Genomic DNA, 14,934 nt, shown 5'->3' with positions numbered 1-14,934 from the left:
ATCTAGCTTAATGGAATTCATTAACTTGGAAGAAACCAGCTTATTCAGAATTTACTTAACATTTTCTTCATATGTACATTCATGATACACAAGTTAAAGGACAATGCAAGTGACTACTTCTAATTACCATTTCCCACAATTTTTTATCAATCCTGGCTGTTAAGACTTAATTTTTAATCACTGAAGTTGTGATATTTTTAATAGCACCCAAATCATGCATTGCAAGGTGCAAATTTAAAACCAGCACTATTTTGTGTCACTTTACATGCAAAACACACATAGCAGTAATTAGCTGACCACACAGTTCATAACTGATTTGGCTGAGTGTCTTCATAGAGTGTGTCCCAGATGTTATTGTAAAGTTTTTACGCATGTATTAGAAAAACTCTCAAACTAACCCAAAACCCCAAACAAAAACCAACAGAACCCCGCCCCTTTATGATGCTAATAAATGGTCTAACTTCTAAGACCATATGCAACATTTCAATTCTTCATAAACATTTGAACTGATTTAGTAAACATTTAGAAAACTGTGGACTGTGCTGCAGATTTTAAATGTGACAGCTGACAACATAAATTTTTTGGATGATGATGGAGTCAGTGTTAGTGCAGCTGTAGTAACAGTAAGACATGCAAAAGCTAAAAGTTTAGTTTCAACTGTTTGAGTGCATTTTTCATAAGATTCAAGTATTGCCAATGATTTATGGTGACTACATAAACTGTAAATTGCCAGTAAAAATAGGAAATACAATTTGAACCCCTTAAAATTATTTTTGGAAGTATTTTTCAACTGCTCAAATAAGGAGTTAGGGCAAGGCATTAAATTATCCATTTCCTGCAAATAAATAACACTTTAAACAATAATAGTGCTTTAGAAAAGAAACAATCTCTGTATTGAAATGAACACAAATACAGTTTATGCATATTGTTATTTTTATTACTTTGGTAATTGTAGCAAAATATTTAGCCTACAAAATCTATATTATAATTTAAAATATGTAGTCCTGGGAGCTTTCTTGAGGAAGGGCTGCAGGTTTTGGCGATGGTTCTTTAAATCAGCCAATGTCTAAAACAGTGATTAAAAACTAAGTCCACAGAGTAAAAATCTTTCCCTGTTTAGTCAACAGCTTCATTTTGTGATACTTTGCAGCATAAAGCCTATTATTACATTTCTTCTATTTCATGTAATTTACACAAATTACACAGTCCTAATCCTTTGCCTGTGCAGAAGTAGAATGGGATTCATTTGTTCTTAATCCTGATATCAGAGATAGTCATCCACAACCTAGCCTTAGACAGGCCACCTATAGAATGACCAACACTGGATGGACCTAAACTCCTTTGCAGCCAAAAGGATGGATCATCCAGAGAATGTTTCATCTGATCCTATGACAGGTACTTTTTAAAAGCACATACAGTAAACCACAGCAAGAATGTTGCCTAATTCCCTCTAGTAACTACTAGAAAATTTAGAATGACAAGCTCAGGCTTGTTGTGTGGTCATGCTCAGATGTGCCTCATGTTACAACCATAGAGAAAAACAATTATTGTCAGTAAATAATATCTACACAACAAAAAACCTGAAACTAATTTTCTTCAATTGAGTAACAACCAGTCAAACCATGACCACCTATTCAAAATACTGAATATCAAAATAAACTTGCCACAAACCTTTGACTGTTTAAGCATTTTAAAAAAAATTGCATGGAAGCAAGATACCAAAATGCTGTTTATTGTATCTGTCACTAAAAGCAGCTTCCTTAGCAACAGCTAAAGATGGGATCAAAAATCACAGACTTTAATAGCTAATTGTTTTTGATTGTTTTACTTCCAAGAAAGAGTCACCAGGATTGCACTGAATTATTTCTGTGAAATCTCAATTTAACTTTTACTTTCTGATTATCTTTTAATTTTTTTCATTGAGGAAGAGAAACCCAGAGTTTTATCTCATTAAATACAATTAAAAACTCCAGAAGTCTTCCAAATGTAATGCAATATTTGGGGACTAATTAATTACTTTCTCTCAAGTACTAATGAATTCCTTACAATAGTGCAGGCTTTTCTACCAGAGAAAATAATAGTTTAATTTTCTAGAATTAAGTCTGAAATATCATACTGCTTCCATAACTTCCCTCCTCACAAGCATCTGAAATGTTGTAAACAGATTTACTTACTTCCTGGATTTGGTACTCAAAACTGATGCTTCTTCTTTAAGGGCATTTTTAAATTTTTTTAACTAATTGAAAGTTTTAAGTCCACCTTTTAGACATTTTTTCAACTGCTGGGAGATCTACTATTAAAAAAAGAAATCCTTGCGAATCCTCTATTTCCATATTCAGGCTTCTTCTACTGTTTTCTGGTTTTCAGAATTCTATTCAATAAAATACACTGGAGCTTTAAAGAAAGAAGTGAGTACATGGACACTAAACTATCCCTTCTGATTGTGATTTCTGAGCAATCATTCTGTCTCAATACTTTCCATAGACTCTTGTAACTCTGTAACCCATGAGAACTGCATCTGAATGAGTATGAACAGGGAGGGACCCAAGTCAAAGTATCACAATACTTTGCAATTATTCTCTTTAAGACATATTTGTCTAGAGTCTGATCCACAGTACTATTTTATTTTTCATTAATTTGACTCCTCAAAATCTTCCCAGGATGGATTTTTTTAAAGTGCACTTAAAATCCAAATGTATGGGGTTAACCAGTTCTCTTTTATCTTCTAACATATAGTGTTCAAAACCTTCTTTCCAATATTTTAATATACTGAAATACATGTTTAGTGGATACTGAGGATTATTGCCTCAGAAAAGGCTTTTTGTTATGAAATAAGGCTCCATATTCTGCAATTTAGATTCTTAGCAGGTTTTTAGCAAATTGGCTACTTTACAATTGAGTTATATTAGATGACCCCTGAAAAAATACCAGCAATGCTCTCTTAAACTTTTCAATTTGTCAAAGTATAACATTAGTCCATCATCTTATCTCTTGTGCCTCAACCACAATTTTTACTGGATAAATTAATTTTCAAACTAATATAATGTGATGAAGATACATGTAACATTCACATAAACATAGCTTCTCTTCAATATACATATCCTCTCTATTTGGATCCTTTACTTCATTACTATCTCACTGATGCCAAGAAGATTTTTTGCCTTTTCTTTTATATACTTTTTATATAACTTTTATGTATCTTCAGATTCTTAGCATGCATTCTTGTAATTCCTTAAGTCTGATAACTTAGCATAACCCTAGTATTTTGTTAGGCCAAGTGACCAAACATCCTAAAGGCCTCGCAGCTGGAGGCCAGAAAACCCCACGCTATTTTGGGAAACCAAGGTCCTCTCTAGAACATACCCTGTAAACTGGAGTTTTGGCCCATCCAGGGGCAAATTTCATGAATGAGGGAATGTCACACCATTCATCCAGGCCTCCCATTGGGGCATCTTTGTTAGATATGCTAACTTGTAAAGTCTGTAAAACTGTATACACTATTTATAGTGTGTGTGCATCACGGCGCATTCCACCTTGGCGAAGTGGTGCACCATAAGGATCCTTATTAAACACTAAGGTAAAAACCCCTTATCCCTTAAGTGTGTCTGGCTCTCAGTTTTCTAAGACCAGGAAAAGGCATCACCACAAATTGAATTATTCAGTTAATGGCTACTTAATTCTGAATGATTCACTTTTCCTCTAAGCCTAAGGAAGAAAGCTGGAGCCCACTTATATAATTTTCATTCACAACTTTGAATCTTCTCACTTTGCAGCATATCTGGCATTAAGCATTTCTCTGTTGAAGTGTCCTGTAACATACTGCACCTGGCATGACAGACCCAATATAATTTTCCTGCATGTACTGTATTAAGTCTATATTATGTTTGCATATTGCACTGAAATTAGAGATATCTCCACTGGATACATAAAGAAAGCCCTTTCAAAATATAATCTAATTGTATTTTCCCTGAGTTCAATTATCTCCTTTCTCTTCATCTATGTATTGTTCTGTTTGCTTCACCACCTGGTTCTTGATATTCCTCCCTTTTATCTCTTTGCTTTGTTTTCGTTCGTTAAATTATTACTTTTCTTTTTTTTGCTGTGCTGTTCTTCTGTTTTGCCAGTTTTTGCCTTTTTGCCTCCTACTTCTTTCTCGCTCTTCTTTTTTTTTTTCCTTTTCTTTTCTTTCTTTTTCTGTGTGAAGAAAAATAAAAGCCACATGGTTTGTCAGATAGTAGATAATAAATGCTTGGGAATGTTGTAGAATCCTGTCATGGTAACAGTTACTTCCATCACATCAGAATAAGTGCTTCTGGAATGTTACAAATGCAATAGACATAATCTGGGTGGGGGGGAAGCACCACGCTGCCACTTTTTTAAACATATGAAAACTAGTACCCAGAAGACAAGTTAATATTTTAAGCAGAAAATCAATCTACAGGGGCCTACAATTTACATCACCTACAATTTACATCTTATGGACAAGTTGCTAAGTCCCTTTTTTGACATCCTCCAGAATTATCCAAAAACTTCTATAATAGGCTTGGAGGATTTCCTGGATGGTCGGTTGCCTATATTGTACCATTTAGTTGAATTTTATTAGTTAAATGCAGGAATATTAAACACAAAATATCTCCTGACATGTCTAGACATCTGAAAAAAACAGAAAACAGAAGTTTAGTGTATAAGTGTTCACAAGTGGATAAGGTTTGTTGCATACACTGTTGCTGTTTTGTCTGAATTAACTGCCTATTCCCATAACCACACCTGTCTGGGACCTAAAGTTCAAGCATCCCTGAGCTTAATCCTCCTGGGGAACTCAAACTGCTTGATATGTTCTCAACTTAGAATTTAGGTTTAGAAAAAATGTGACAAACAGTGGTGGCAGACAGCTTTTAAATAACAGACCTCGTATACGAGAAGTTGTTCAGGGAGGCAAATCATGACTCTACTGGCAGATTAGCAACTGGAGAAAGTATTTAAACTCTGGTACAAGTTACTATTTCTTAATACAGTGAACAGTGAACATCCCTACTTCTATATTTGGTGATTTTCCTCCTGAAATATACCCAGACTAAGGAAAAGGAACCTGAGCATTTATGAGCTATCATTGGTTGGCTCTTGTGTGTGTGTGAAAATCATAGAAACACAATATGGTTTGGGTTGAAAGGGACCTTTAAGATCACCTAGGTCCAAAACCTCTGAAATGGGCAGGGACACCTCCTTCCAATAGATCAGGTTGCTCAGAGCTCCATCCAATCTGGCCTTGAACAACACCTCCAGGGATGCAGCACCCACATCTCTGGGCAACCTGTGCCCGTGCCTCACCATACTCATAGTAAAGAATGTCTTCCTAGTATCTAATTGAAACCTGCTCTTTCATCTTGAAGCTTTTCCTCCTTGTCCTGTCATTACAGATCCTGATGAAGAGTCTCTCTCTGGCTTCCCTGCAGCCCCTTTCAGATACTGGAAGGTTGCTACGAGGTCTTCACAAAACCTTCTCTTCTCCAGAGTGAACAGAGTCAACTTTCTCAGCCTGACCTTGTTAGTGAGATGCTCCAGTCCCTCTGCTGGACTTACTCCAACAGTTCCACGTCCTTCGTATGCTGGGGAACCACAAGTCTATGCAGCACTCTAGGTGGCTTCTAATCAGAGCAGAGTAGAGGGGCAGAATCCCCTCCCTTGCCCTGCTGGCCATGCTGCTTTTGATGCAGCCAGGAGACAACTGGCTTTCAGGGTGAGCACACAGTGCTGGCTCAGGTTGAGTTTTTTGCCAACCAACACCCACAAATCCTTGGGATGGACAAGATGATCTCCAGAGTTCTCTCTCCACCTAAACAATACTGCTGTTCTGTGATCCTCTGGGGCACAGTTATAACTAGAAGTCAGATATCCCTTTCTCCAGGCAAATGCTCAAACAACCACACACTGTTGTGAAAAAACGTGTGCAGTAGCATTACCTCATCACTATTTCTGGAGCAAAGAGAGAAATCAGTATTTATTCCCAGACTGGTTTTCATGTACTTAGTCTCTGAGGTATCTACCTCTACCTATTTTCAGGTCCAGGTATTTTCTGAGCATGATGTAATTTACACTACTAGTAATCCTCAAGGAATCTCACTGCTGAGTTTCTCCTTGAATCTATGAGAGCCCTTCTGCATGCACAAGGACCTTCACAAATAATCTTAGGTAAGTAGTTCTTACCAGTTATGCAAAAGAAAATGGAAATGAAAATCAATACTGTTCAAGAGTGGGTACCATTCAGAATAATTTTAAGTTAAAAAGGAAATGCTGGATAATTCTAGAGTTTCATGCACTGGAGACTCAAATATTTCAATGCCTGGATCATCAGAATAACTTATATACAGAATAAGTTTTTTCTTAGGAATAAATTTGTTTTCTCACTTTTATACCTTAATGCTGCAATGTATGTAGTGATATATTATGAATTCTACAATAAAATAAAAATTTCTAGGGCATTTTTTTAAGGTGCTAGTGTTACGAATTCTCAACAGCACAAAATAAATTTTATTCTGTCATCTCTGACAGTAAAAACTAATTTTTATAATAAAATATCATAAATACTCCTTTCTTTTTTCAATTTCCACAGCAAAAGAGTTAACATCAGTAGTTAAAAATGCAAAAATAACTAAATATATTCAATCCTAAAAGCAAAAATCACAGTAAAGAAAATTATTACAATTCATCTACAATGTAAAAATTTGGTAGTAAACTTCTCTATTTGGTTATTTGTTACCAAATAACCCCTGTAACAATGACTCCAGTATCTCTGTATTACTTTAGAATATGTATATTTACCCACGCACTGGAATATTCATATTCCTTGCAGATTTAGTGACTTCTTCAAACCTTTCTATGCTTTCTTCAATTGAACAATTAATATTCATTTTGCTAAAAGATTCAGATGCTGCGCCAAATACCGAGACTTCTGTAGCTCCTGCTGCAATCTAAAAAACACATTTCAAGAAAACAGAATCATAATACTATATTAAAGTATGATATTGACCATTTAATTCTGTACAGCATTCTAAAATTTTAAAGTACATTAAGTACATCCATATCTAAAATCTAATTTTAATTCCAATTTTTTTTATGCTATAGCATCCAGAGAGATTGAATCAAATTTTGAGATCATTCACTGTGGCATATTTTCTGCCTCTTCTTAGCAATTAAACATGTTTTTAAAGTGATGAATGATAAAGGTAATAAGATGTAGGAATTCACGTGAACCAGCTATACAAAATACAATTATTAATACTTGTATATATCTTTTCAGAAAAGGAAAAGATCATACAACAACTGTCACACTGTCTGTTCCTCCTGAATACCAGGAAGTAATTCTCATGCTTAGGAAAGCTCTCTGTGTGCATATGCCTAGAGCAGCAATAATAACCAACAGGGATTTCTTTGTTAGAGTGAACTCTAGGATCAAGGGCTCCACTGGTCTTGGTGTCACAGTCGATAAGGATAATATGGAAAATGTGTACATGAGAGTCTGCTGAGAGAAGTCTTAGCAAACACCAGTCTAGAAAATGTGTAAATGTGGTGACTTCACTGAAGGGGCAACTAGCCTGAGCTTGTATTCAGTACCTCAGTAAATCAACTAACATGAGGCAAACTAGAAGGCTGAAAGCCAACTGATAGGAGAAGAAAACATTGTAGCTTAATAGTTAGAATAGTTAACTAACTCTCACTCTCCGTTCAGAATAATACTCTTGTTCATTGAAAAAGTATGAAGCTTTTGCCTTTACTCTCTGCCACTGCAGGATAATGTCTAAAATTCAGCAACCCCATCCAGGGACAAATACTCTCTCAAACAGAGGGAAGAAAACATCAGCAAAGAAGAATTCAGGAATCATCTACAACTATTTTTTCATTGTTTTCCCTTCATTATATCACCAAATACAGTATAGAGATAAAACACCATTAATTCAACTCATACAAGCTACCATTGAGACAAAGTTGCAGCACTATAATCTGACTGTTGATAGTTAAGTCAACTGTGCACAGGATTCTGTTTTAACAGATATTTTAGTATAGGAACTGAATGATAGACTAGGCCACAAATGTCCACCAAGCAGTATGCTTTCCAAATACAGCTTGTCCTACATCAGGACAAAGGCAGAAGTACTAAAAAATTTCAAAAAACAAAGGAAGTAAAGATTAGACTAACAATGTGTATATTTTAAGAAGACTGAACTGCTCCATTTTCGCTCTTTTACACACTTCAAGTCTATAATTTTGACTATTTTGGAAGAACTGAAATAATTTAAACTTTCAAACCAAACAAAATGAAATCCAGAATTGCTATAAAGCTTTTTCATTTAAATGAATCTTTCCTCATCCTTCTTCAGTGTTTTCCACCAAGACACTCTTCAGAAGAATTTCTAGGGCCAACAAGTCAAAGAGAAAGAACCGTCTTGCCCCTTATATAGAAGCATCATTTAAAGGAATTTACAAAGTTCCTGGTCAATGCCTCCATTAAAATATGAGCTTAACATCACTCTGTGAATTCCCTATTTTTCATGAAGAAAATTGGGACTTTTCAGTGAAAAAAAACTATAGCTTATTTCTGACATTAAATAGCTAGATTCTGATACTGAACTGAAAGTGTCTGAAACATAGAAGAGGTAAATATGGACAACACCTATGAAAGCACTTACAGCAGAATGAAAACCTTGAAGATTAGGTGTGAGAACGGGATACTGGACTCCAGGATGCCGCTCAATGCCCCTCATTACTTCTTTGTGATCTGCCATCTAAAATAGATAAATAATTTGTATTGATCAGCAGTTATTTTCTGATTTTATATAGCTAAATAGAAATTGGCTTAGACTGTGTTTTTTCATTAATTTTACAGTTCATACAAAAAGTCTAACAACAAGGGGGTTAAACTGATTTTGTATAAATACTCTTTTTTAATTTCTTAACTTTTGACTATTTGTGTTGTAATCTTTTTAGAGCTATGTGAATATAGAACTGGAGCAAGACTTTAACAGTGTTCCTTTGTGTATATCTGTAAAAATATAATTTGCATCACAAACTGACAGACTTACGATCACGCTATTCATGAAGTGTTACGGCAACTTTAATTTTGCTTCATTGGGCTTAATGGGTGGAATCAACAGAATAATTGAGATTTAAGAAACATAGAAATCTTGAAAAACTCTGCATTCTGATAAATGCAAGTTCACAATGTTAAGCATAACTGAACTTGAATTATTTAACACTGTAATCAGAAGATTTCCAAACTAAACACTTCTATTCTTAAAGAGACAGCAAAATCCAGATGTCAGAACAGTGCAATGTTTCAATATATTCAGAAGCTTCTTTCTAAAGAACATACTTCTCTATTATAGCAAAGATCAGAGTACTTGTTTTCCTTAGTCCCCCATCACAAAAGAAAAACTGCCTTTTTAAGATACTCTTGCATTTTTACTCATACATTTAAGATTAAATATACTCCCTGTACTGATGAAGAAGATGAATGAAATACTTATTCACTTAATAAAATGCAGATTCTTTAGAGAAGCACATTTTCTTAAAATAAGTGGGTTGAAAACAAGTATTTTTTAATGGTGTGTACACCTGAAAACAATATAAAATAAAACATATCCCTCTTATTTAATGTCTTAAAGATCCTGAGTTCTAAAAAAGAATAGTGCACTTTAAATGCTTTTTAAATGAGTTCTCATAAAAGCAAATCTCTCAAGCAAACACTGCTAAGTTGGATTTCTTTTTCTTTCCACACTGGTGAAAAGTATTTTGAGAAGTACCATGTAAAAAGATATATGAACTACAGAGCTTTCATTACTCCTTACTTTCAGCAGATGCCTTCCTGATAGCTATGCAGTACCACAGTTCTAAATACATGGTATTACATTATACCACACTATTAACTAAGAATACTGCTTGTAGCCTGGAATCTTCCTGTCACCAGCTTCCTTCTATGAAAGTGAATGGATTAAAAATATCAGAAAAAAAACTATGTATTCCTCTTCAAATATAAGCCCAATATGTATCCATAAGTAAGTGGATATATGGTAGAAAGGTGTTCTATAGCCAGACACAACTCATTTCTTATCAGGAAATAAGTGATAAAACTTTTCCTATTTGCTTCTATGTGAAGTAAATAGGTCTGATAACCCCACAAAAAAATCTCTGTTAACACCTTAGTTATTTAAGAACAATTTTTCATTCCTTAATTTAATATAAGTAGTAGCTACATTTCTCAGGGCAAAAAAGAATGTCTGAAACCAAATGATAAATTAAATGGCAAATGTTGGAACTAAATTCACTCTCCACAATTATACCCTGTCTTAAAACATACTGGAAAACCAATATGACACTTTTTCAACCAGTATAAACTTGCCAGGTCCAAATATTAAATCTGTCCCATTGCTATTTTTCCTGTATGTAAAATCCCATCTTTGCACATATTGCATGTTATAAGATTTTAAATTGTAATAAAATATTTCTTTTCCCACTTTCTTTAAAAATAAGCTTCCTAATAGTAGATATTTATAATTTTTGGCTGTTTATGTTATAGGTGTGGGATCCTGTTTTATATGGCACCTTGCTACTGTGGAACTTTTTCTTTTAGGTTTTTAGTAAAAAAAATATCTTTGCCAAAAACAACAGTGGATGGGAAACCACAAAAAACTTAAAATACTAAAACAGAAATAAGTGCATGAGTGATCTAAACAACTGTAAATTCTATTCCCATGACCTATGAAAAAAAGAAAGAGCAAGCAAAGGAAAGACCAAGTCAAGACTTCACTCTCTGTCAAAGCAACACAATCTTACATTTAAAATAAAAAAAAAAACATTTAAACTAGTTAAGCTATTAAAACAATGTATTCTAAACTGACAAACGTGTGCTAAATTTGGTATTCGTAATGGCTCACAGGAAAAGGAAATAATTAAACAAGAAAGGAAGAAATATACCTTTGCTTGAGACATTTTCTTCTAACATTTGAAAAACTACATTATTCTCTGTTGCAGTAATTGACAAAGTGTGACGGCACTTGGACAAACTTAACCTATTCCATTTTAGCAGACAAGAGATCATTGCCCCTGCATTGATGCCAAAGAAATTCTGCATTGTCACTCTTCTCTTCAGCTTTCCTATTACCCTTCTTCTAGGCTTTTCCCTGGTGACCCTGAGAACACTGAAATAAAGCAAAGGAGTTCCACAGAGTGCTGTACAATTTGCTTTGTTAACTCTTGAATAAGCATGGCTGTACTATGTTTTTCTCAGAGAAAAGCCTAGAATACAGTCCAGGCCCAGGATGTATTCTCAGTTTAAAATGGACAAACTTCATCTACGTTTTGTCAGATGTGCAACACGCACTAGACATTGTTAAAACTAAAGTATTTTCTCAAATTAATTAACTTCTTGTTTTAATTTGTAAATTACTTGTATGCTCCTTGTCAAATACAAAGTGTTCAAATGCTTCTGTGCAAACAAGTGTGCAATTTCTTGAAAAATAGTTTAAATTACATAAACAAGTACTGACTTATTTCCATATTTGCAGGAACTAATTAATTTGCACAAACAGGTGCTAAATAGTAAATTTCAGGACTAAGCCTGAATTTGCAGCGTTAAATCTCAAATGGAAATGTGGCACTCTAATGCCAATGCAGCTTTGCTGCCAATTCCAGAAAGGCTAGGTTTCTGCTGAATTCTACCAAATGTAAAAATTAATTCTGGAAAAATAATAAGCAAATTTTTATGATTCATCAAAATTTAAGTGAAGTTGTTGATAGAGTGTTAAAACTCCAAAATAAGTAATGTGCCTAACTACTACTACAAATACAGAACTCCCAAATTTAGATCTTCCAAACACATTTGCAAATGTGGAAAATCACATTTCATTTAGAGAAAAAGAAAATAACGTATACTACTTTTCTTTTTTACATCAATGACTACAAGTTTTAGTAGAGTAGAAAAGAAGTAGGAACATTAAATTGTATTAATGATGTGTCACCATCCCAAATCTTTAGTCACAACTGAATGTTACATAAATAAATGGAATGGCATTTAAAATGAAATAGTTGTGAATAGAGCTGATTTTACGTACCTGAGGCACCCATTTGGATGAAACAAAACTGGTCACTTCTATTGCAGGCAGGCCTGTTTTGGAAAGCTGGTTGATTAACTCAATTTTTATATCAGTTGGGACTATCACCTATAGATATGGAGACATACTTTAGCAAAGTATTTCATACATGAGAAACTTTTTAAAGTGAAACGTTCCCTGTATATAAGCAATAATTTTTATAAAATAACGAACTATGCTTACACACTTTACTGTAACTCTGTTTCCTGACAGTAGGAAGCATAAGGAAGGTATAAGGAAGGTACTAGGCAGTATACATGATCTTACTCCATTTTTCTGTCCATCACAAAAGGAAGCACTTCTGTGTAACTGGTTATAGATCTGGCCTCATTATTTGTTATTAACCAAACACCAAACTACCAAGAACTGACAAAGGAAATACTAACAGTGTGACCAGTGAAAAATTGGAGGAAAAAAGCTCCACAGCTGCAGCAGAGTAACTCTATTCTGTTAATACCACTAACATCTCTGGTATCAGTAACAATGATATATGTGAGCTTATCCTCCTGTTTGTGGAAATAGATGACTGTTTCTATACATGTACCCTATAATCTCTTTCGATCTTCTTACATGCTTCCCTACCATCCTTCAGGCAAATAATGCTATCAAAAGAGTAATATTGTTTTCCTGTGTCTCTTTAGCAGGAAGCATAAAAACTATTCTACTATTCCTTCTACATTAACACTTGAAGCAGAAACACAAGTTACAAAGATAGCCAGTGTTTCATATTGTTTACCAATTATGTTACGACAGAATGTTATTGACTGACAAGACAAATTCCAGTAAAATAAAATGCTGAGTAACGGAAAGGCAAGTTAGCCATGTATAGAAATATGATCTAAAAACTGAGTAAATAGGAATACACTTTCATTCTAATATAAAGGTAAGTTATCAATATGAAAATAGATATATTTAATAGTATAAAATGAAAGAAACAGAATGAGCAGGATGTACATGTTCTACACAATGAAAATAACACTAACATCCATATCAAAGCATACACACACAAAAAAAAAAAAAAAGAAAAGTTACCTTCTCATTTTGTAATCCATCTCTTGGCCCAACTTCTACAATCTTTATGTACTCAGGCAGTCCAGATGCTTGAGGTTCCTGAAATAAAAATCAATACTGAAAAATAAAACAATTAAGGCCACCAAGATCAAAAGGTACAGCTTGTACTTGTCCTTTCATATGATTCTGGGTATAAAGTCATATTGTCAACATTGAGTTTGCTCAGCACATTCAAAAATCTGTGAGAACATGTTCCACACCTTGACCTAAGGAATAAAAATGAAAAACAGAAGTTAGTGAATGTTCCACTGCTCCTTTGAGGTCACAAAGGTTTATTAAAAATGTATACAGAACCAATAAATGAACACTGAGTTTTACAGTGAGAAATATTTCCATTTCAAAAATCTTTCCAGTGAACAATCCAGTCCTCCAAACTTATAACTGAATGTTCTCAATTTAACTTAACAGGTACTTCTCTGTAAACGTTTGCAAGACCTGGCTCTAAATCTGAAAAGAACATAGCAGTCAAGAAATGTTAAAGAGATTATTAATGAAAAATGAAAATTATTTCTCTGACTGAAGATGAAGGTTTTAAAAAAGGATTTAAAGGCGAACAAGAAAAGCCTCCAGTAGATAAGAAGGAGAATTTTTCAAGTGTAAGAGCAGTTATGGAAAGGCAGGAAGCTGAGAGGAACAGGAGGGAAGGAAGGCAGCAGTAAGGTCAAAGGGCTAAGGAGAGCATAGGGAACTGGAGGGGGAGGAAGGAGAAATGAGAACAGGAAAGCAGGTGAAGGGAAATGAAACTTCCTTTTTTATTATTTAGCTGCTCTGTGATTGAATCAAGTTGACATGTGTGGCAGTTATTATAAACTGGGCCTGTAAGTCCTGAAACTGTTCAGAGCAGTTGGCTGGATTGAACCCCAAAAGCTGTGTGTCCTTAAAAACAGACCCATGGCTAATTTGGGGCATGTTGTCCATGCTCAGGAGTGGACAGGAGAGACACAGGCAGCTTTGCCAGGAGCTCTGGAAATACCCTGTGTTCTGTACTGCACTGAGGACAGGAGCCAAACCAGTTGTCCATTCCAGAGCTTAAAGCCTGAGCTGGGATTAGCACGAGCTGTCTGCAGGACAGCTGCTCCACTCCCCACCACCTCTCTCGGGATTTTACCACCACTGGAAGGGTGACACTGTCAGCATACAGGGGGACAGCTCCTGCCTGTGAGAGTAACAGCTCCACTAGACTGGAGACGCTCTGTAAATACAGCCACTTATCCCACAGCATCCACAACCAAAGGAAAACCCCATATTTTATTCCTCCCTGACCAGTATTATCAGAGTTGTTTAAACCAAACGGCTGCTAATTTCTGCTCAGTAATGGAAAATGAGCATGCCTATGAGCACCTTTGGCTTCTCCCTGCATTCTTGGTGCCTGTGGGCAGTTCTCTGCAGGACTTGCCAAAATACAATAAATATATTTCAGACCATTTACTGTGTATTTATCTGAGCCCAGTAAAAAGAATAGGAAACAGCTGTATAGCATCTATTTGATCACATGGAACATCTGGTAAGTTGAAACTCTGTCAGGCCCTGCTAAGCCCACACTCACTCACAGTATAAACCTACTTAAATGTGAAGGTAAAACCTTCACATCTGCTGCATATTGTTTCTCTTAAGTTATTTTCACAAATATGGCACTGCTTCAGCACTACAGGCATAAATCTGCGTTATTTCATGATTATCAGATCCTTCTTGTTGCAAGACAAATGCCACAGCTGTGCTA

At 35.0% G+C, this 14,934-nt stretch overlaps 1 protein-coding gene across 1 annotated transcript in view; it reads right to left on the bottom strand.

The window, feature by feature from the left end:
* The window catches only part of HMGCLL1 (3-hydroxymethyl-3-methylglutaryl-CoA lyase like 1), a 76,675-nt gene that overhangs the window by 42,112 nt on the left and 19,629 nt on the right, over positions 1 to 14,934 (bottom strand). The window contains exons 2-5 of the mRNA XM_053938894.1: positions 13,176 to 13,253; positions 12,105 to 12,212; positions 8,685 to 8,780; positions 6,820 to 6,968 (exon numbers count right to left, since the gene is read on the bottom strand). Coding sequence (XP_053794869.1) covers positions 6,820 to 6,968; positions 8,685 to 8,780; positions 12,105 to 12,212; positions 13,176 to 13,253 — 431 coding nt within the window. The remainder of the gene's footprint in view (positions 1 to 6,819; positions 6,969 to 8,684; positions 8,781 to 12,104; positions 12,213 to 13,175; positions 13,254 to 14,934) is intronic.

Source organism: Vidua chalybeata, chromosome 3 (genome assembly GCF_026979565.1).
Source record: "Vidua chalybeata isolate OUT-0048 chromosome 3, bVidCha1 merged haplotype, whole genome shotgun sequence".
Classification (NCBI taxonomy): Eukaryota; Metazoa; Chordata; class Aves; order Passeriformes; family Viduidae; genus Vidua; species Vidua chalybeata.
The sequence above is the reverse complement of the archived record's forward strand: the minus strand, read 5'-3'. Positions and strand labels throughout refer to the sequence as shown.